This window comes from Cololabis saira, chromosome 20 (assembly GCF_033807715.1).
Source record: "Cololabis saira isolate AMF1-May2022 chromosome 20, fColSai1.1, whole genome shotgun sequence".
Classification (NCBI taxonomy): domain Eukaryota; kingdom Metazoa; phylum Chordata; class Actinopteri; order Beloniformes; family Belonidae; genus Cololabis; species Cololabis saira.
The window spans coordinates 6,200,627-6,218,230 of record NC_084606.1 but is presented as its reverse complement, the minus strand read 5'-3'; the positions used below and the strand labels follow the sequence as shown (position 1 = coordinate 6,218,230).

The following is a 17,604-nucleotide window of genomic DNA, read 5'->3' as shown; positions in this document are numbered from 1 at the left end:
CGACTTTATTCTCGTAATTTTACGACTTTATTCTCGTGATATTACGACTTTATTCTCGTGATATTACGACTTTATTCTCGTAATTTTACGACTTTATTCTCGTAATTTTACGACTTTATTCTCGTGATATTACGACTTTATTCTCGTGATATTACGACTTTATTCTCGTGATATTATGACTTTATTCTCGTGATATTACGACTTTATTCTCGTGATATTACGACTTTATTCTCGTAATTTTACGACTTTATTCTCGTAATTTTACGACTTTTTTCTCGTAATTTTACGACTTTTTTCTCGTAATTTTACGACTTTATTCTCGTAATTTTACGACTTTATTCTCGTGATATTATGACTTTATTCTCGTTAATTTTACGACTTTCTTCTCGTAATTTTACGACTTTATACTCGTAATATTACGACTTTATTCTCGTAATATTACGACTTTTTTCTCGTAATTTTACGACTTTTTTCTCGTAATTTTACGACTTTATTCTCGTTAATTTTACGACTTTCTTCTCGTAATTTTACGACTTTATACTTGTAATATTACGACTTTATTCTCGTAATATTACGACTTTATTCTCGTAATTTTACGACTTTATTCTCGTGATATTATGACTTTATTCCCGTAATTTCCCCAAAAATGTTTGTCTTAGTTTGGCCCTAATACTCCGTCGTAAGATCCAACCTTGAGTAGATGAGAAGTCATCTACTCAGCCATGAGGGTTTCTACATGTTAGTGTTTGCTGTTATTTCATCACAGAGCACTTCGGACTCTTTATTGACCCGGTAAACTCAGGAGGAACAACATTGTCATGTAAAACAGGAGCAACTGGACGTAAAAGGAAACAAAGTAAACACGTTGGGTTGGGATCAGAACCCTCGTTGGGTTCTGTCTGTCATCGGCGAGGCCCACGCGCATCGATCGATTCGTCAGTGTCTGTTTGCGTTGAGGCAGCGCGGTTAGAGATGCCAGTAAACTCGGAGGACAACAAACACCATCGATCTGAGCCGTTGCTCAACCCGGATCTGACGAGCCGTGGTTGTGAGTCAGGCTGAAGCGGCCGGCTTCATAAGGTCCGGCAGCAGCGCTGCTCGGGCATTCACACTCTTCACCTCCGACAGAGAGAAGGATGAAGCTGCTGGCTCTGCTCACCTGTGTGCTGTCTGGGGCTCTGGCCCAGGTGAGTCCGCTTCCTCTCCAGCTCCACTACTTTTACTTCCAAATACGGAACTAACTCATGGACCTAAAAAAGGCCGCCGACTTCTGTTTTTTTTTCTAACTTTCCTAAACAAACCAACTCAGATTATAGTCTTTTTTTTTATTTCTTCTTTTAATCATTGCACGACAAAGCATCACTTTGGTTTCGTTCACTCTTCAATGAAGCTACGCTTCTCCGCTCCCCCTGAACACATCTTCCTACACGTGTAAAGTGTTTTTCAAAGTGTTTTTCAGCTACTGGATGCCCTAAATTTCCTTTGGGATTAATAAAGTACTTACCTATGTATCTACCTACCTTTTTATGTATCTACCTACCTACCTACCTACCTAACAACTATTAGGGCTGGGCGATATATCGAGATTTTAATATATATCGATATATTTTCAAACGCGATATGGTACGAGACAATATTGTTTATATCGATTATTATTATTATTATTTTTTTTTTTTTTCCATTTTGATATAGCTTATTTTGTGACAAATTGACTTGAATGTTTTATTTGAGATTTGCACAAATGTTTTGTCATTTGCACAACTGTCAACCTCAGTGGAAAAGTCTGCCTGTTACTGTCTACATTGTATTAATTGCACAGGGTATTTTAATTTAATTGTTATGCAGGAAAGGGATATTTGTTTTATTTTATTCAAGAAGCATTTTTATTCTATATATGCAGGCAGTTTATTTTTATTTCATTTGTTTTATACATTTTGATATTGTGCAGACCTCTGTTAATAAAGGAACCTGTGTGACATTTGGCACGAGGCTTTGTATTAAAACTGACTGTTTTTTTAAGGGTTTGCCTCAGAAAAAATTATGCTAACAGAGATGCTATGCTATAATGCTTTGGGGGAAACCCCAATTATGGCACAGAAAAAATATCGATATATATGGAGTATCGCCATTCAGCTAGAAAATATCGAGATATGACTTTTTGTCCATATCGCCCAGCCCTACCGACTATCCATCCATCCATCCATCCATCCATCCATCCATCCATCCATCCATCCATCCATCCATCCATCCATCTTTTCCGTCTGTCTCCAGGTAATGATCGACCCCCGAGGAGCCCGACCCGTGCAGCACGGCACCAGATCGGAGAAGTGCGCCTCTGAGAAGGAGTGGCCGCTCTGCACCGACGAGGACTGGGTACAAAAGATTTTAGAAGATTTAATCAAAATACTGAGCCAACAACTTTTTCGATAAGATTTATCTTTATTAGTATTAAAGGTGCCATCAGTCAGAGCTAAAAAACAAACAGATGAATAATATAGAACCATAAAACTTTCACACAACACAAAATAAAACAAATAACTGATTAAAACCAATAAATAATAAAAAATAGCCTGCACATGCACACAATCCGTGTATCAGTTACAGGTTGTTTTTGAGTACTGTTCTTGATTTGGTTTTCACATCTTCGTCTCACATTTGTGGCTTTTTTTCTTTTTTTATATTTGGACGTTTTGGTCGTACAATTGTTCCGATAATTTTACAGCCACAGAAGCTAGCTTTATCTGTTAGCACACTAAGCAACTAGCTGCTAAGTTAGTTGCTAAGCAACCATCCAGTCACTCTGAGTCTCCCTGGTAACAGTCACGTGTTTGTTTTAGCATCAGTTAGCTTCCTTTCAGCTTTCCCGTAGCTACATGACGTGAATGCTAATAATGTCATCAGCATTCACAGGGATTTCTTGCTAGCAATTTTTTTCCGTAGCAACCAGCTATCAAGCTAGTTGCTAATCAACAAACTAAGCTCTTCGTACACTATTTAGCACCCGAAATGTTTCAGCGGGGTACAATGCTACCATTGTTTTGGTGCTTTTTAGCTCTAAAAACTCTTTATTTCCTGTTGCTACATGGTTGCTAGCCGGACTAGTTTGAACAGCGATGGTTGCGTTCGCACAGGTTCCTCTCGTGAACAATGAACCGTCCCGGCTTCACGTTCAAAGTTGCAACAGCATCCCTACACACACTAAGAACCTTTAGTCTTGTCCGCTAGCGGACGTTCTAATCAATAATCTAGACTCTGGCTACGCGGCGTTCCGCCCTCTCTGGACTTTATTATGATTGTTTCAGAACGTGACGGCTCTTAAAGACGACGTCTTTGTGGCCGAGCATCGGTTAACTGGAGGCAGTGTTAGTTTAGATAGATTTATTGTTTCTTGGTTCTTAGCCGCGAGATTTGCCAGAAAAAAAGAACAAAAAAAGAACTCCAAACTAAACTTAAACTTCACTTCAATAATTCATAACCCCTCGACTCTGGAATTGAGAGATGTCGCCTCACGCTCACCTCTCAAACACAAACCAGGTATTCAGCTACCTGGACATTACTCCTAAAAGTCAATTAACTATTCAAGATACATATTCCGTTTAACATTCATTACATCCATTTAATTGTGCAATGTTGGACCCCTGGATGAATAGTCTTCACTGCAGTGAGGACTAATGGGGATCCATAATAACTAAATAAATAAATAAACTTCTTACTACAAAACTCTTCTATCAAAATACAATTATTTATTTAATTCTACAACACCATAAAATCCATAAATATCCACAATAACCCCAAACAGCCCTCTGATCCCATAATAAATAAATCATATTATATTAAATACATTATTAATAAAATAAATAAATTATAAATGACGAAAATTATTATTATTAAAGCAGCACAATGTAACTTTCAGCTTTTGTTGAGTTTGGCGTCTCCTTTGGACAAAAGTGGTAGTGCTTTACCAGTAGTGTGGCAGGGTTCCTACCATGCTCCTCAAAGTTACATAGTGCCAGTGAAGGTGATACAGACCCCTCAGACCATGACAGAGGTTCATTAAACCTGTTGGAAGTTGATGTACCATCACAATGACTCTGGAAATATTATATTAAGGTGGAAAAGTAACGTAGTGTCGCTTTAATTAATTAATAATGATGAATTTTTAGGAGATGGAAGGGCACTAGGCCGCCGCACCGTTACAGTCTTCCACCGAAACGTTCCGGTTTCAAGACAGTTCCGCTCCAGTTTTTTGGTTGAGTTAAAGTCAGCTGAAGTGCTTTTATCCCACTCATCATCTCATCGGTGTTCCTTCTCCTCAAGTCTGATGTGATTCAAACGTAGTAAAAGTTTCAGTTCTAACGGTTTGCTCCATGTTTAAAGTTATTTCAGCCTTCAGTTTAAAATACGTTGGTGGTTCTAAACCTCTTTCTCCTCCTCCGTCAGGGCTCCAAATGCCCGTCAGGCTGCAGAATCCAAGGCCTGATGGACAAACACGACCATGACCTGCTGAAGAAGGTGGAGAGGATCCGCAACCTCCTGGATCAGTACAAGGCCAAGCACCGGTCCGCCGACCACGTGTCCAAGCAGACGTACGACTACCTGAGGGACAAGCTCACCACCGACGCCGGTCAGTGTCCGCTATTACACCACCTCCTTCTATAGAGGGTCTGCATTGATGTCTCTTCCCCACTGGACCAGCCCCCTTACTCGCACTGAGTGGCAAAACATCAGCAAAAATTACTGCAACTAGTGGATAAGACGGGATGACAGCCGATTATCGGCTTAAATTAAAGGCAGTTGGACTTGACAGTGACCCGTACAGTTAACCCAAGAACCAGTGGTCCATGGACATTAATATTTGCTACAGTTACCCCAAGAACCAGTGGTCCATAGACATTAATATTTGCTACAGTTACCCCAAGAACCAGTGGTCCATGGACATTAATATTTGGTACAGTTACCAAGAACCAGTGTTCCCTGGACATTAATATTTGGTACAGTTACCAAGAACCAGTGGTCCATGGACATTAATATTTGGTACAGTTTCCCCAAGAACCAGTGGTCCATGGACATTCATATTTGGTACAGTTACCAAGAACCAGTGGTCCATGGACATTAATATTTGGTACAGTTACCAAGAACCAGTGGTCCATGGACATTAATATTTGGTACAGTTACCAAGAACCAGTGGTCCATGGACATTCATATTTGGTACAGTTACCAAGAACCAGTGGTCCATGGACATTAATATTTGGTACAGTTACCCCAAGAACCAGTGGTCCATGGACATTAATATTTGATACAGTTACCAAGAACCAGTGGTCCATGGACATTAATATTTGGTACAGTTACCAAGAACCAGTGGTCCATGGACATTAATATTTGGTACAGTTACCCCAAGAACCAGTGGTCCATGGACATTAATATTTGGTACAGTTACCAAGAACCAGTGGTCCATGGACATTAATATTTGGTACAGTTACCCCAAGAACCAGTGGTCCATGGACATTAATATTTGGTACAGTCACCAAGAACCAGTGGTCCATGGACATTAATATTTGGTACAGTTACCAAGAACCAGTGGTCCATGGACATTAATATTTGGTACAGTTACCAAGAACCAGTGGTCCATGGACATTAATATTTGGTACAGTTACCAAGAACCAGTGGTCCATGGACATTAATATTTGGTACAGTTACCAAGAACCAGTGGTCCATGGACATTAATATTTGGTACAGTTACCCCAAGAACCAGTGGTCCATGGACATTAATATTTGGTACAGTTACCAAGAACCAGTGGTCCATGGACATTAATATTTGGTACAGTTACCAAGAACCAGTGGTCCATGGACATTAATATTTGGTACAGTTACCAAGAACCAGTGGTCCATGGACATTAATATTTGGTACAGTTACCCCAAGAACCAGTGGTCCATGGACATTAATATTTGGTACAGTTACCCCAAGAACCAGTGGTCCATGGACATTAATATTTGGTACAGTTACCAAGAACCAGTGGTCCATGAACATTAATATTTGGTACAGTTACCCCAAGAACCAGTGTTCCATGGACATTAATATTTGGTACAGTTACCAAGAACCAGTGGTCCATGGACATTAATATTTGGTACAGTTACCCCAAGAACCAGTGGTCCATGGACATTAATATTTGGTACAGTTACCAAGAACCAGTGGTCCATGGAAATTAATATTTGGTACAGTTACCCCAAGAACCAGTGGTCCATGGACATTAATATTTGGTACAGTTACCAAGAACCAGTGGTCCATGGACATTAATATTTGGTACAGTTACCAAGAACCAGTGGTTCATGGACATTAATATTTGGTACAGTTACCAAGAACCAGTGGTCCATGGACATTAATATTTGGTACAGTTACCAAGAACCAGTGGTCCATGGACATTAATATTTGGTACAGTTACCAAGAACCAGTCGTCCATGGACATTAATATTTGGTACAGTTACCAAGAACCAGTGGTCCATGGAATTAATATTTGGTACAGTTACCAGGAACCAGTGGTCCATGGACATATTTGACAATATTTGGCCACGAATCCAGTTTCCTGATATTTATATACTTAATTTTTACGCCGGGGAAATACACGAAGCAAAGCTTGAAGGCTTACAAAAGTCTTGACGCTTGGTCCGACTTCAAGGCAGGGTTTGTTGTAGAAATTAAAGTGATGAGGACACCGAACTTTAGGATTCGACCGTTTAACGTTAACTACCCAAAAATCCATTATTACCTGATACAAAATGGGAACCACAAATCCACGTTTCGGTGCCTGGAATCCAGTTGTTTCTGCGAATTGCAGAGATCCATTTGTCTCTCTTAAGCTTATTTTTCGTCAGTCTGTAAAACGATAACTCCGATTTCTTGCTAAATCTATGAGTACAGTCGATCGCACAACAGCTCTTTGCCATTTTAGATGTTTTCCAGTTGCTCAAACTGAAAGTTTACGCTGCCATTCAGTCTTTCTGACGCTCAGTCTTTCTGACACTCAGTCTTTCTGACACTCAGTCTTTCTGACACTCAGTGGGCGTAACCTGTTGTGAAGTTGCATCTGTGACGTCATGCACATTCCCTCTATATTAAAAAATCCATAAAATAAAATCAAATACATCATTTACCACCTTTTACTTCATAAATTAATGATTTGCAACACTTTTTATGGCAATGCCTTAAAATCATTCAATGAATCATTTATTCACTTGTGAAAATATGGATAATTTAATTATATTTTAAGCACCTAAAAGCACCACTTTAAAATGTAAACATGAGAAGTTAAACACAAAGCACTTCCCTCAGGTAGCGACAACGACTACTATGACCTGGCCCAGAACCTGCGGAAGAGGATCACCGAGCTGAAGATCAAGATCGACCGACAGATGAGGATCCTGTCGGCTCTGAAGGACCGGGTCAAAGACCAGGTCACCGAGATGCAGAGGATGGAGGTGCGGAGACGCACCGTGACGCACGTGAACATCACACTTCTGGCCGTGTTTATGAGGTCGTTCACATCTAATCCGTTTGTCCGTCCCGGCAGATCGACATCGATATCAAGCTCCGCGCCTGCAAGGGATCCTGCGCCACCCACTACGAGCACCAGGTGGACCACGAGAGCTACGTGACCCTGGAGAAGCAGGTAACGGCTCCCATCCCAGGCCCAGTTCTACCTAAACGAAACCCAGCACTCCACCAAACCGGTTCCAGGGCTGGCTCTGGTTCTGGGTTATTGCTGAGTTCGGAACTGGGATTTCTGTTTCCACGGGCAAAAAACTGGGGCCTGGGCCAGAAGAACCAGTTCCAAGGTAGCACCAACTCTTTGCTGGTCTAGAGCAGCGGTTGGCAATGCAAAATGTTGAAAGAGCCATGTTGGACCAAAAACACAAAAAACGAATATGTCTGGAGCCGCAAAAAATGAAAAGTCTTGTACAAGCCTTAGAATGAAGGCAAATGGCGAAAGGCGAAATGTTGAGAAAAAAGTCGAAATGTTGAGAAAAAAGTCGAAATGTTGAGAAAAAAGTCAAAATTTCGAGAAAAAAGTCAAAATATTGAGAAAAGGTCGAAATGTTGAGGAAAATGTCAAAATGTCGAGAAAAAAGTTGAAATGTTGAGATTAATGTTGAAGTACAATCTTGAGAAAAAAGTCGAAATGTTGATAAAAAAGTCAAAATGTCGAGATTAAAAAGGAAAGGAAAAAGGAAGAAAAAAAGAGAAAAAAAGGAAAAAAGAAGAAAAAAAAGAAAAAAGCAAAAAAAGAAGAAAAAAAGAAAAAAAAGAAAAGAAAAAAAATAGAAAAAAAGAGAAAAAATAAGAAAAAAAGGAAAAAAAAGGTCAAACATTTTTGAAAAAGCTCCAGGAGCCACTAGGGCGGCGCTAAAGAACCACATGCGGCTCTAGAGCCGCGGGATGCCGACCCCTGGTCTAGAGGAAAGAACTGCTTACGTAAGGTGACTCTGACTAAACAATAAAGCTCCTAAAACACGTCTGATGGGGTTACTAAGACCTAAGACAGGTGGAGTTATTAAGACCAACGGCAATAGCAAGACTGGGAGACGGAGACATTTTCAGATAAGAATGAATCTGGATGCAGCAAAGCATCATGGGTCTGAGGAGGAGACAACCTGTCTTTTAGAGATGTGTCCACGGAGGAGTTACGTGGACCAAGTCCTATTAGAGCACATACCTGGTTGTTGCTGCAACTTTCTCGCCAACGCAGAGACGTAACTGACGTTTGCAGCGACGTAATGACGTGGCTCCCCTTAGCTCCCGAGCTGTGGAAAAACAAACCGGTTCTCACCTGGTTCCCAAGTTGAACAGGTTATGAACCAGCACCAGCACTGGTCCAGAACCAGCCCTGGAACCGGTTTGGTTGAAAAGGGGTATAAGAGAGCGTATCGTAAGAAGACAATGTGATAGAAAACTGCCAGAAACACGAGCCTGTCACCGGTTTAAAGATTGAACGCCGCTGACTTTTAAAAAGTTAAAGGAGCTGTATGTAAGAGCAATAATAAAACGAATCATAAAATGACCCCGATATGTCAACAGACATTTAAAAATCATGTTCATTTCAAATACTTATGTCACTGACAACAGCACTCAAGCCAGGATATTCCAGTTTAAAAAGAGGAGTTGCAGCCCTCAACTGATGTTTATGTTGTCATTTTTTGTTTTGGCCTGAAGCTCCACCCTCCACCTATCTCCCAATCACCAAGTCAGTATTGTTTCTGAAGCTCCACCCTCCACCTATCTCCCAATCACCAAGTCAGTATTGTTTCTGAAGCTCCACCCTCCACCTATCTCCCAATCACCAAGTCAGTATTGTTTCTGAAGCTCCACCCTCCACCTATCTCCCAATCACCAAGTCAGTATTGTTTCTGAAGCTCCATCCTCCACCTATCTCCCAATCAACAAGTCAGTATTGTTTCTGAAGCTCCACCCTCCACCTATCTCCCAATCACCAAGTCAGTATTGTTTCTGAAGCTCCATCCTCCACCTATCTCCCAATCACCAAGTCAGTATTGTTTCTGAAGCTCCATCCTCCACCTATCTCCCAATCACCAAGTCAGTATTGTTTCTGAAGCTCCACCCTCCACCTATCTCCCAATCACCAAGTCAGTATTGTTTCTGAAGCTCCACCCTCCACCTATCTCCCAATCACCAAGTCAGTATTGTTTCTGCATCCGGGTTGCCAGCTCGGCTCTAATTATCGCAGCCATGGCAGCCTACGTTCCTGCTGCATTCTGCAGCCTACCTGGCAACCTCTGGTCGGGGGAGGAGGGGGAGGGTACACGCCGCTCAACAATATTTTGAAAGTGACTGCAGTACCAGTTTTGGACATTTCTTACTGACGGCTCCTTTAAGGATGAGATAAGACACCTTTCAAAAAAAATTATAATTGAAGATGAAACAACTTCACTTTTGCCCACTCTACTCTACAATTAGTGTAACTTTTGGTTATGGTCCATCATAAATGATTCATGAAATCAAACGTCTCATGTTGGATCTCCTGGAACGTTTCTGCAAACGGCGTCCAAGAATGTTATTCACAGCTCAATAATGGAGACCCAAACCGGTTTTAGTACCGGAGCACGATGATGCAGAAGAAGTGTTTTGTGACTGTGATGATCCCCTCACCGATAAACATCCTGGTGTTCTAACATCTGTCAGGTGGTGCAGCTGGACTCCCAGTGGGCGCAGAACATCGAGTCCGTGGGGACGCTGTACGTGATGAAGAGCCGGCCGCTGAAGGACGTCGTCGTGGACTCCATCTACAAATCCAAGGTGGTGGCGGGACAGCAGAGGCAGGACCTGTTCCCCGAGGTGAGGACTGCTGTTCACAGATGTTTGATGGCTTTATTACAGGTTATTTACGGTGCTGTTTCCAGATGTTTGATGGCTTTATTAGAGGTTATTTACGGTGCTGTTTCCAGATGTTTGATGGCTTTATTACAGGTTATTTACGGTGCTGTTCACAGATGTTTGATGGCTTTATTACAGGTTATTTACGGTGCTGTTTACAGATGTTTGATGGCTTTATTACAGGTTATTTACGGTGCTGTTTCCAGATGTTTGATGGCTTTATTACAGGTTATTTACGGTGCTGTTCACAGATGTTTGATGGCTTTATTACAGGTTATTTACGGTGCTGTTTCCAGATGTTTGATGGCTTTATTAGAGGTTATTTACGGTGCTGTTTCCAGATGTTTGATGGCTTTATTACAGGTTATTTACGGTGCTGTTCACAGATGTTTGATGGCTTTATTACAGGTTATTTACGGTGCTGTTTCCAGATGTTTGATGGCTTTATTAGAGGTTATTTACGGTGCTGTTTCCAGATGTTTGATGGCTTTATTACAGGTTATTTACGGTGCTGTTCACAGATGTTTGATGGCTTTATTACAGGTTATTTACGGTGCTGTTCACAGATGTTTGATGGCTTTATTACAGGTTATTTACGGTGCTGTTTCCAGATGTTTGATGGCTTTATTACAGGTTATTTACAGTGCTGTTTCCAGATGTTTGATGGCTTTATTACAGGTTATTTACGGTGCTGTTCACAGATGTTTGATGGCTTTATTACAGGTTATTTACGGTGCTGTTTCCAGATGTTTGATGGCTTTATTAGAGGTTATTTACGGTGCTGTTTCCAGATGTTTGATGGCTTTATTACAGGTTATTTACGGTGCTGTTCACAGATGTTTGATGGCTTTATTACAGGTTATTTACGGTGCTGTTTACAGATGTTTGATGGCTTTATTACAGGTTATTTACGGTGCTGTTTCCAGATGTTTGATGGCTTTATTACAGGTTATTTACGGTGCTGTTCACAGATGTTTGATGGCTTTATTACAGGTTATTTACGGTGCTGTTTCCAGATGTTTGATGGCTTTATTACAGGTTATTTACGGTGCTGTTTCCAGATGTTTGATGGCTTTATTAGAGGTTATTTACGGTGCTGTTTCCAGATGTTTGATGGCTTTATTACAGGTTATTTACGGTGCTGTTTCCAGATGTTTGATGGCTTTATTACAGGTTATTTACGGTGCCGTTTCCAGATGTTTGATGGCTTTATTAGAGGTTATTTACGGTGCCGTTTCCAGATGTTTGATGGCTTTATTACAGGTTATTTACGGTGCTGTTTCCAGATGTTTGATGGCTTTATTACAGGTTATTTACGGTGCTGTTTCCAGATGTTTGATGGCTTTATTACAGGTTATTTACGGTGCTGTTTACACATGTTTGATGGCTTTATTACAGGTTATATACGGTGCTGTTTACACATGTTTGATGGCTTTATTACAGGTTATTTACGGTGATGTTAACAGATGTTTGATGGCTTTATTAGAGGTTATTTACGGTCTTGTTAACATATATTTTATGGTTCTATTAGACGTGTTTTACGGTCTTGTACACAGATGTTTTATGGTTTTATTAGAGATAATTTACGGTCTTGTTTATATATATTTTATGGTTTTATTAGAGATAATTTACGGTCTTGTTTATATATATTTTATGGTTTTATTAGAGATAATTTATGGTATTGTTTACAGATGTTTTTTGGCTTTATTAGAGATAATTTACGGTCTTGTTTATATATATTTTATGGTTTTATTAGAGATAATTTACGGTCTTGTTTACATATGTTTTATGGTTTTATTAGAGATAATTTACGTTTTTTTTTGCATGTTTTATGGTTTTATTATAGATAATTTATGGTATTGTTTACAGATGTTTTTTGGTTTTATTAGAGATAATTTACCGTCTTGTTTATATATATTTTATGGTTTTATTAGAGATAATTTACGGTCTTGTTTATATATATTTTATGGTTTTATTAGAGATAATTTACCGTCTTGTTTATATATATTTGATGGTTTTATTAGAGATAATTTACGGTCTTGTTTATATATATTTTATGGTTTTATTAGAGATAATTTACGGTCTTGGTTATATATATTTTATGGTTTTATTAGACGTGTTTTACGGTCTTGTACACAGATTTTTTATGGTTTTATTAGAGATAATTTACGGTCTTGTTTATATATATTTCATGGTTTTATTAGAGATAATTTACGGTCTTTTTTGCATGTTTTATGGTTTTATTAGAGATAATTTACGGTCTTGTTTACATATATTTTATGGTTTTATTAGAGATAATTTACGGTCTTGTTTACATATATTTTATGGTTTTATTAGAGATAATTTACGGTTTTGTTTACATATATTTTATGGTTTTATTACAGATAATTTACGGTCTTGTTTACATATATTTTATGGTTTTATTAGAGATAATTTACGGTCTTGTTTACATATATTTGATGGTTTTATTAGAGATGATTTACGGTCTATTTTACAGATGTTTTATGATGTCACCTTATGCTTCAGTATATGTTGCATCTATCGTCACTATCGCTCAGGGATACGAGATGCTGATGTAAAGCATCAGTTATACGATTAGTTTTTTAGTTTTGTTTTTTAGTTTTTCAGACAAAGAAAGGTTTGGGATAACTTAAAAAAGTTTTCATCAGGGCTGACGTCTTCTCCGAGGGCTCTCTTCCTCTTTCACGCCGCGGCCCCATCGAACATCACAAGCCGGTCGTGACACAACCATTTCCAGTCTAAGGTTTTCCTCTTTTCACAGGTGAAGACCGTCCAGTTGGTCCTGGAGGAGGAAGGTTCCAGCTCATCCCCAGCAACCATCTCCAAGGTCCCAGGTACTCCCTACGCACCCTCCTCATCCTCAACCTCGTCTTCGTCTTCATCGTCATCCGCCTCCACATCCTCAACCTCATCCAAATCCATCACTGAGATTGGCGGACGTGGTGACGGGGATCTTTTTGGCGGCGGACGCGGCGACGGGGATCTTTCAGGAGGGTTCGGAGGCTTTCACAGCGTCAGACAACCCATCTCCACCCACGTGTCCTCCCAGAGCATCAGCTGCACCAAGAGCATCAGGACCACCGTGGTTCACACCAAGGAAGGACCGGTGGAAAAGGTGCAGGAGGTGATCGAGGGGGGACCCGAGTGTCAGGCCATGGCTGACGCCTCCAAGGGCGGGTTGAGTTCCTTGTTCCCCAGCCTTAGCCACGCGTCCTCCTCCTCATCGAGCTCTCACTCCTCATCTATGAGGACGGTTCACACCGATGGCGCCAAGGGGAGCCTGCTGGGAAATTACAAAGGTGGCTTCATGGATCCATTCGGCTCCGACCTCGGAGCATTCAGGACCGACAACGCGGACGACGACGTTCCAGATTTCCACGCCCGGAGCGTAAAGAGCGTGAGAGTCGAGCGACAGGACGGTTATATAGGACAAGGTACCAAAACTTCAGACCTGGAGTAAAATTTGTGAAGCGGGAAATAGCCAGCTGACTAGCTAGCCCTATGAACCGCGACAGGAAGTGAATACAGAATTAGTGATGCACCGAAATGAAAATTTGTGGCCGAAACCGAAAATAATAATAATAAACACTTGGCCGAATACCGAACAATACCGAACATGGTTCTTCGCAGTTTTTCATTTATTTTGCAAATTTTTTCACCATTGCATAAATCAAATAAATTTGATTTAGGCATGCTTTTAAAAGAAAAAAATATTTTACAAAATTACAAGGTAGAAAACATTTGTTGAACATAAAAAACTGAACAATAAATTAGCAAAATACATTTTTTGGCCATCTTTGAGCTTACGTTAGGCTTAACTGACTGAACATTGTAACATAGGCCTTAAAACAATAAAAATGCATTAAAGCGCTCAGGGTTTTTTATCATTTCAAATGATAAATCAAACTTGTAGCTGAAAGACTTTGCAGATGTGCCCCCTCTAGATATTTGAGCAGAACATTCATTGCAAACAGCCATTCTTGTATTAATCTTTGCCACTCTAAAATACTTCCACACTGCTGACATGTTTGCACCACTTACTCCACGCTCTTCTGTTTGATTTCCTCATCTAAACGCACCAGTAATAGATTGATTTATGTTGTTTTGGTTCCACCTGCTGGTGAATGTTAGTTAAATTCTTATGTGGTTAGTTTTTGGTTGGCCAACTATTTATGTGGTGCGCAACAGTTACGGAGCGGCCAGACCATATTATTTTACAACGCCGTTATTAATTGTTCGGTTTTTTCCCCACTTATTCCACCGAACACCGAAAGTGTTTTTTTGCCATTTTCGGCCGAACAATTTCGGTTACCGAACAATCGGTGCATCACTAACAGAATCCTTAATGTTTTAGAGCTCAAGTTTGAAAAGCTTCACACGAATTATCAGTGAACCACTTTTGTTAAAGTTTAAGAAATACTCAAGTTACTAAGTGGTGTTAAGATGATGCTTAAAACCAAACCTGTTGCAAAGAACCTCTTTGTTGTGAGATCTGTAACGTTGTGTTCTTTGACCATAACTTTGAATAAAAAATACATTTCATGTTCAAATTAAAAGTGGAATTCTTGAGAAAAGTTTGATTTATTCGCGATGAACAACTGGTTTTATAATTTTGAAAAACTCTTCTCTAGATTTCTTTAAATATGACCCAATGCGTTGCCATAGCTACCACCCGGTTTTAAACGAGCTTCCTCCCGGTGGTCCGCATAGGCTGGGGTTGAGGGACGATCGAGAGTGTTTTAAGGGCAGGGATGATTTGTGTCTCGGTCAGAGCGCGTCCATGCTAACCCGTGGTCTACGGTGTGCCCCTCTTTCTTTGCAGATTGTGTTGAAGCCCGCCAGAAGCACCTGAAAGGAGAAACTAACGGCCTGTTTAATATCAGACCCGGCGGCGCCCAGTCCACGCACGTAGTACCGGTTTACTGCCAGCAGGAGGGTCTAATGGGCGGGTGGTTGTTAGTCCAGCAGAGGGAGAGTGGCGCGCTCGGCTTCAACCGCACGTGGGCCGAGTACCGCGACGGGTTCGGTTCGGTGGACGCGCAGGGGAAGGGAGAGTTCTGGCTGGGCAACCAGAACCTCCACCTGCTGGCGTCCCAGGGCGAGACCATGTTGAAGGTAGAGCTGGAGGACTGGGAGGGGGGCGCAGCCACCGCTGAGTACACGGTACAGGTGGGCTCGGAGGAGACGGGGTTCCCGCTGCGGGTGTCCGGGTACACCGGGGACGCCGGCGACGCGCTGGCGACGGCAAACTCCATCGGCGGCCTGAAATTCAGCACTTTCGATAAAGACAACGACCAGTGGGACGAGAACTGCGCGGAAGCGTACGGCGGCGGCTGGTGGTACGACAGCTGCCGGGGCGCCAACCTGAACGGGATTTATCACAAAGGTCCGTACGACCCAAAAACAAACGTGCCGTACCAGGTTGAGAACGGAGTCGTGTGGCCGACGTACAAACCGGCCACGTACAGCCTGAAAACTGCCCGGATGTTCATCCGAGCTGCTGCTTTTTAACCGAAATAAGAAAACGTCAAGTCTGGGATTTTTTTTTTTTTTTTTTTTTTAAAGATTTTTTTTGGGCTCTAGTGGCCCTTTATTGGAGATACACGCAGCAAAGGTGCGCAGGCCGGGATTCGAACCTGCGACCGCTGCAGGAGGAGGACTGTAGCCTCAGTATATGAGCCGCTGCTTAACCCACTGCGCCCAGTACTCGAGTTGTAAAAAACAATCAGGGGGGATGGTGGATTTTATCATATGGGGACAGATAATTTGTGCTGATTACAAATAATATAATATATTACAAATAATAGCAGTGACCAAAACACCTGCAGAAATACTGCAGGAATGACATAGCAGCAGTTAAATGCAGCCTTCTGTAAGCTTTAAATATCCACTGGGCTTACATCAAATACATCAAAACACAACAATAAAAAACACTTTTCTGAACTTATCAATATGACTCTGTCCTTCACAGGATAAGTAAAATGGATCACTGCAAAAACTCTAAATCTTAACAAGAATGTCTTATTTCTAGTTAAAATGTCTCATTTTAGTAAAAAAAAATCTCATTACACTTAAAACAAGACTCATCACTGGAAAAACAAATATTTTCACCTGTTTCAAGTAGATTTTCGCTTAAAATAAGTAGAAAAATCTGCCAGTGGAACAAGATTTTTTTTGCTTGTAATAAGAAGATAAATCTTGTCCCACTGGCAGATTTTCCTAAGTGAAAATGTACTTGAAACAGGTGAAAATTGTCAAATAAGTTCTTTTTTTGGTGTTATTTTTCTGGTGATGACTCTAAATGTTGAAATAGCAGTAAAACCACATTCATTGATGAAATGACATAAGGGATGGAAAGGGGGGATGGCAGTTTTACAGGGGGGATGATTTGGACCGTTTTTATTTCAGGGGCAGTCAGTACTTTCAACTCGAGTACTGACTGTGCCACCGAGCGGCCCAAGTCTGGGATTTTTGAATAAATCCAGAACCAGAACCCCTTGGAGACTTCTGTGCTGTTTGGAAATCATTAATGAATCCTGAAATGATGTTTTGTTGATTTTGATGTTTTTGCCAATACTGTGTAAACCTTATTGAACTCTTTGTTAGCTTTAGCAGTCCAATGTTCGCTCACTGACCTGATAGTCAAGATCAATGACTGAACTCTGTTCGATCAATAAAGATTCGGTGTTCACCTCAGCTGCTGACTTGTGCTTTCATTTCATCCCACATGAAACTACTGAGAGAGAATTTCTAATATTTACCAAATTGAGGTTGATTCATCATTTTTATAAGGGGAAAGTTGTGACTTTTTGTTCTGGTTTTGTTGAAATCAAGTTAAAATATAAAAGTAAAAATAGACAAAAAAGTAGAAGTAGACAAATGCTCCTAACTCCTTGAAGTTTGAATAGTTTGTTGAATCAGCGGATCATCATCAGCCTATGTACAGACGTTTTGTCAGTTTCCAGGTGTGGAACATTCAGGAATGCCGAGAAGGAAAGACATCAGCAATAGTCTAAGAAAAGCATGTGTGCATGCGAATCAGTGTAGAAAAAGGTTAATAAATCCCTTTCCAAACAAACTGGAGTTAATTTTCTTTTGAGAATGAATATTCATGATTTTAAAACTAGAGAGTTGTCAGTCTTCCCAGGAATGGACATCCCAGTGAATTCATGCAAAAATCTGACCATGTGGTAAGAAAA

At 40.6% G+C, this 17,604-nt stretch overlaps 1 protein-coding gene across 1 annotated transcript; it reads left to right on the top strand.

Annotated features, from left to right (window-relative positions):
• The first annotated feature begins 1,103 nt into the window (after positions 1-1,103).
• Positions 1,104-17,101, top strand: fga (fibrinogen alpha chain). The gene is made up of 8 exons (XM_061710073.1): positions 1,104-1,187; positions 2,272-2,373; positions 4,441-4,624; positions 7,328-7,473; positions 7,566-7,664; positions 10,193-10,345; positions 13,167-13,839; positions 15,228-17,101. Exons 1-8 carry the CDS (start codon positions 1,137-1,139, stop codon positions 15,914-15,916), a joined length of 2,097 nt encoding a protein of 698 aa, XP_061566057.1. The 5' UTR covers positions 1,104-1,136; the 3' UTR covers positions 15,917-17,101.
• The last annotated feature ends 503 nt before the right edge of the window (positions 17,102-17,604 follow it).

What these genes read in the sequence shown, in the direction of transcription:
- fga (XM_061710073.1), top strand. Translation starts at nt 1,137, where the DNA reads ATGAAGCTGCTGGCTCTGCTCACCTGTGTGCTGTCTGGGGCTCTGGCC. An exon ending in CCGAGATGCAGAGGATGGAG is followed by an intron (nt 7,474 to 7,565) that starts GTGCGGAGACGC and finishes CCGTCCCGGCAG; the next exon opens with ATCGACATCGATATCAAGCT. An exon ending in GGCAGGACCTGTTCCCCGAG is followed by an intron (nt 10,346 to 13,166) that starts GTGAGGACTGCT and finishes CTCTTTTCACAG; the next exon opens with GTGAAGACCGTCCAGTTGGT.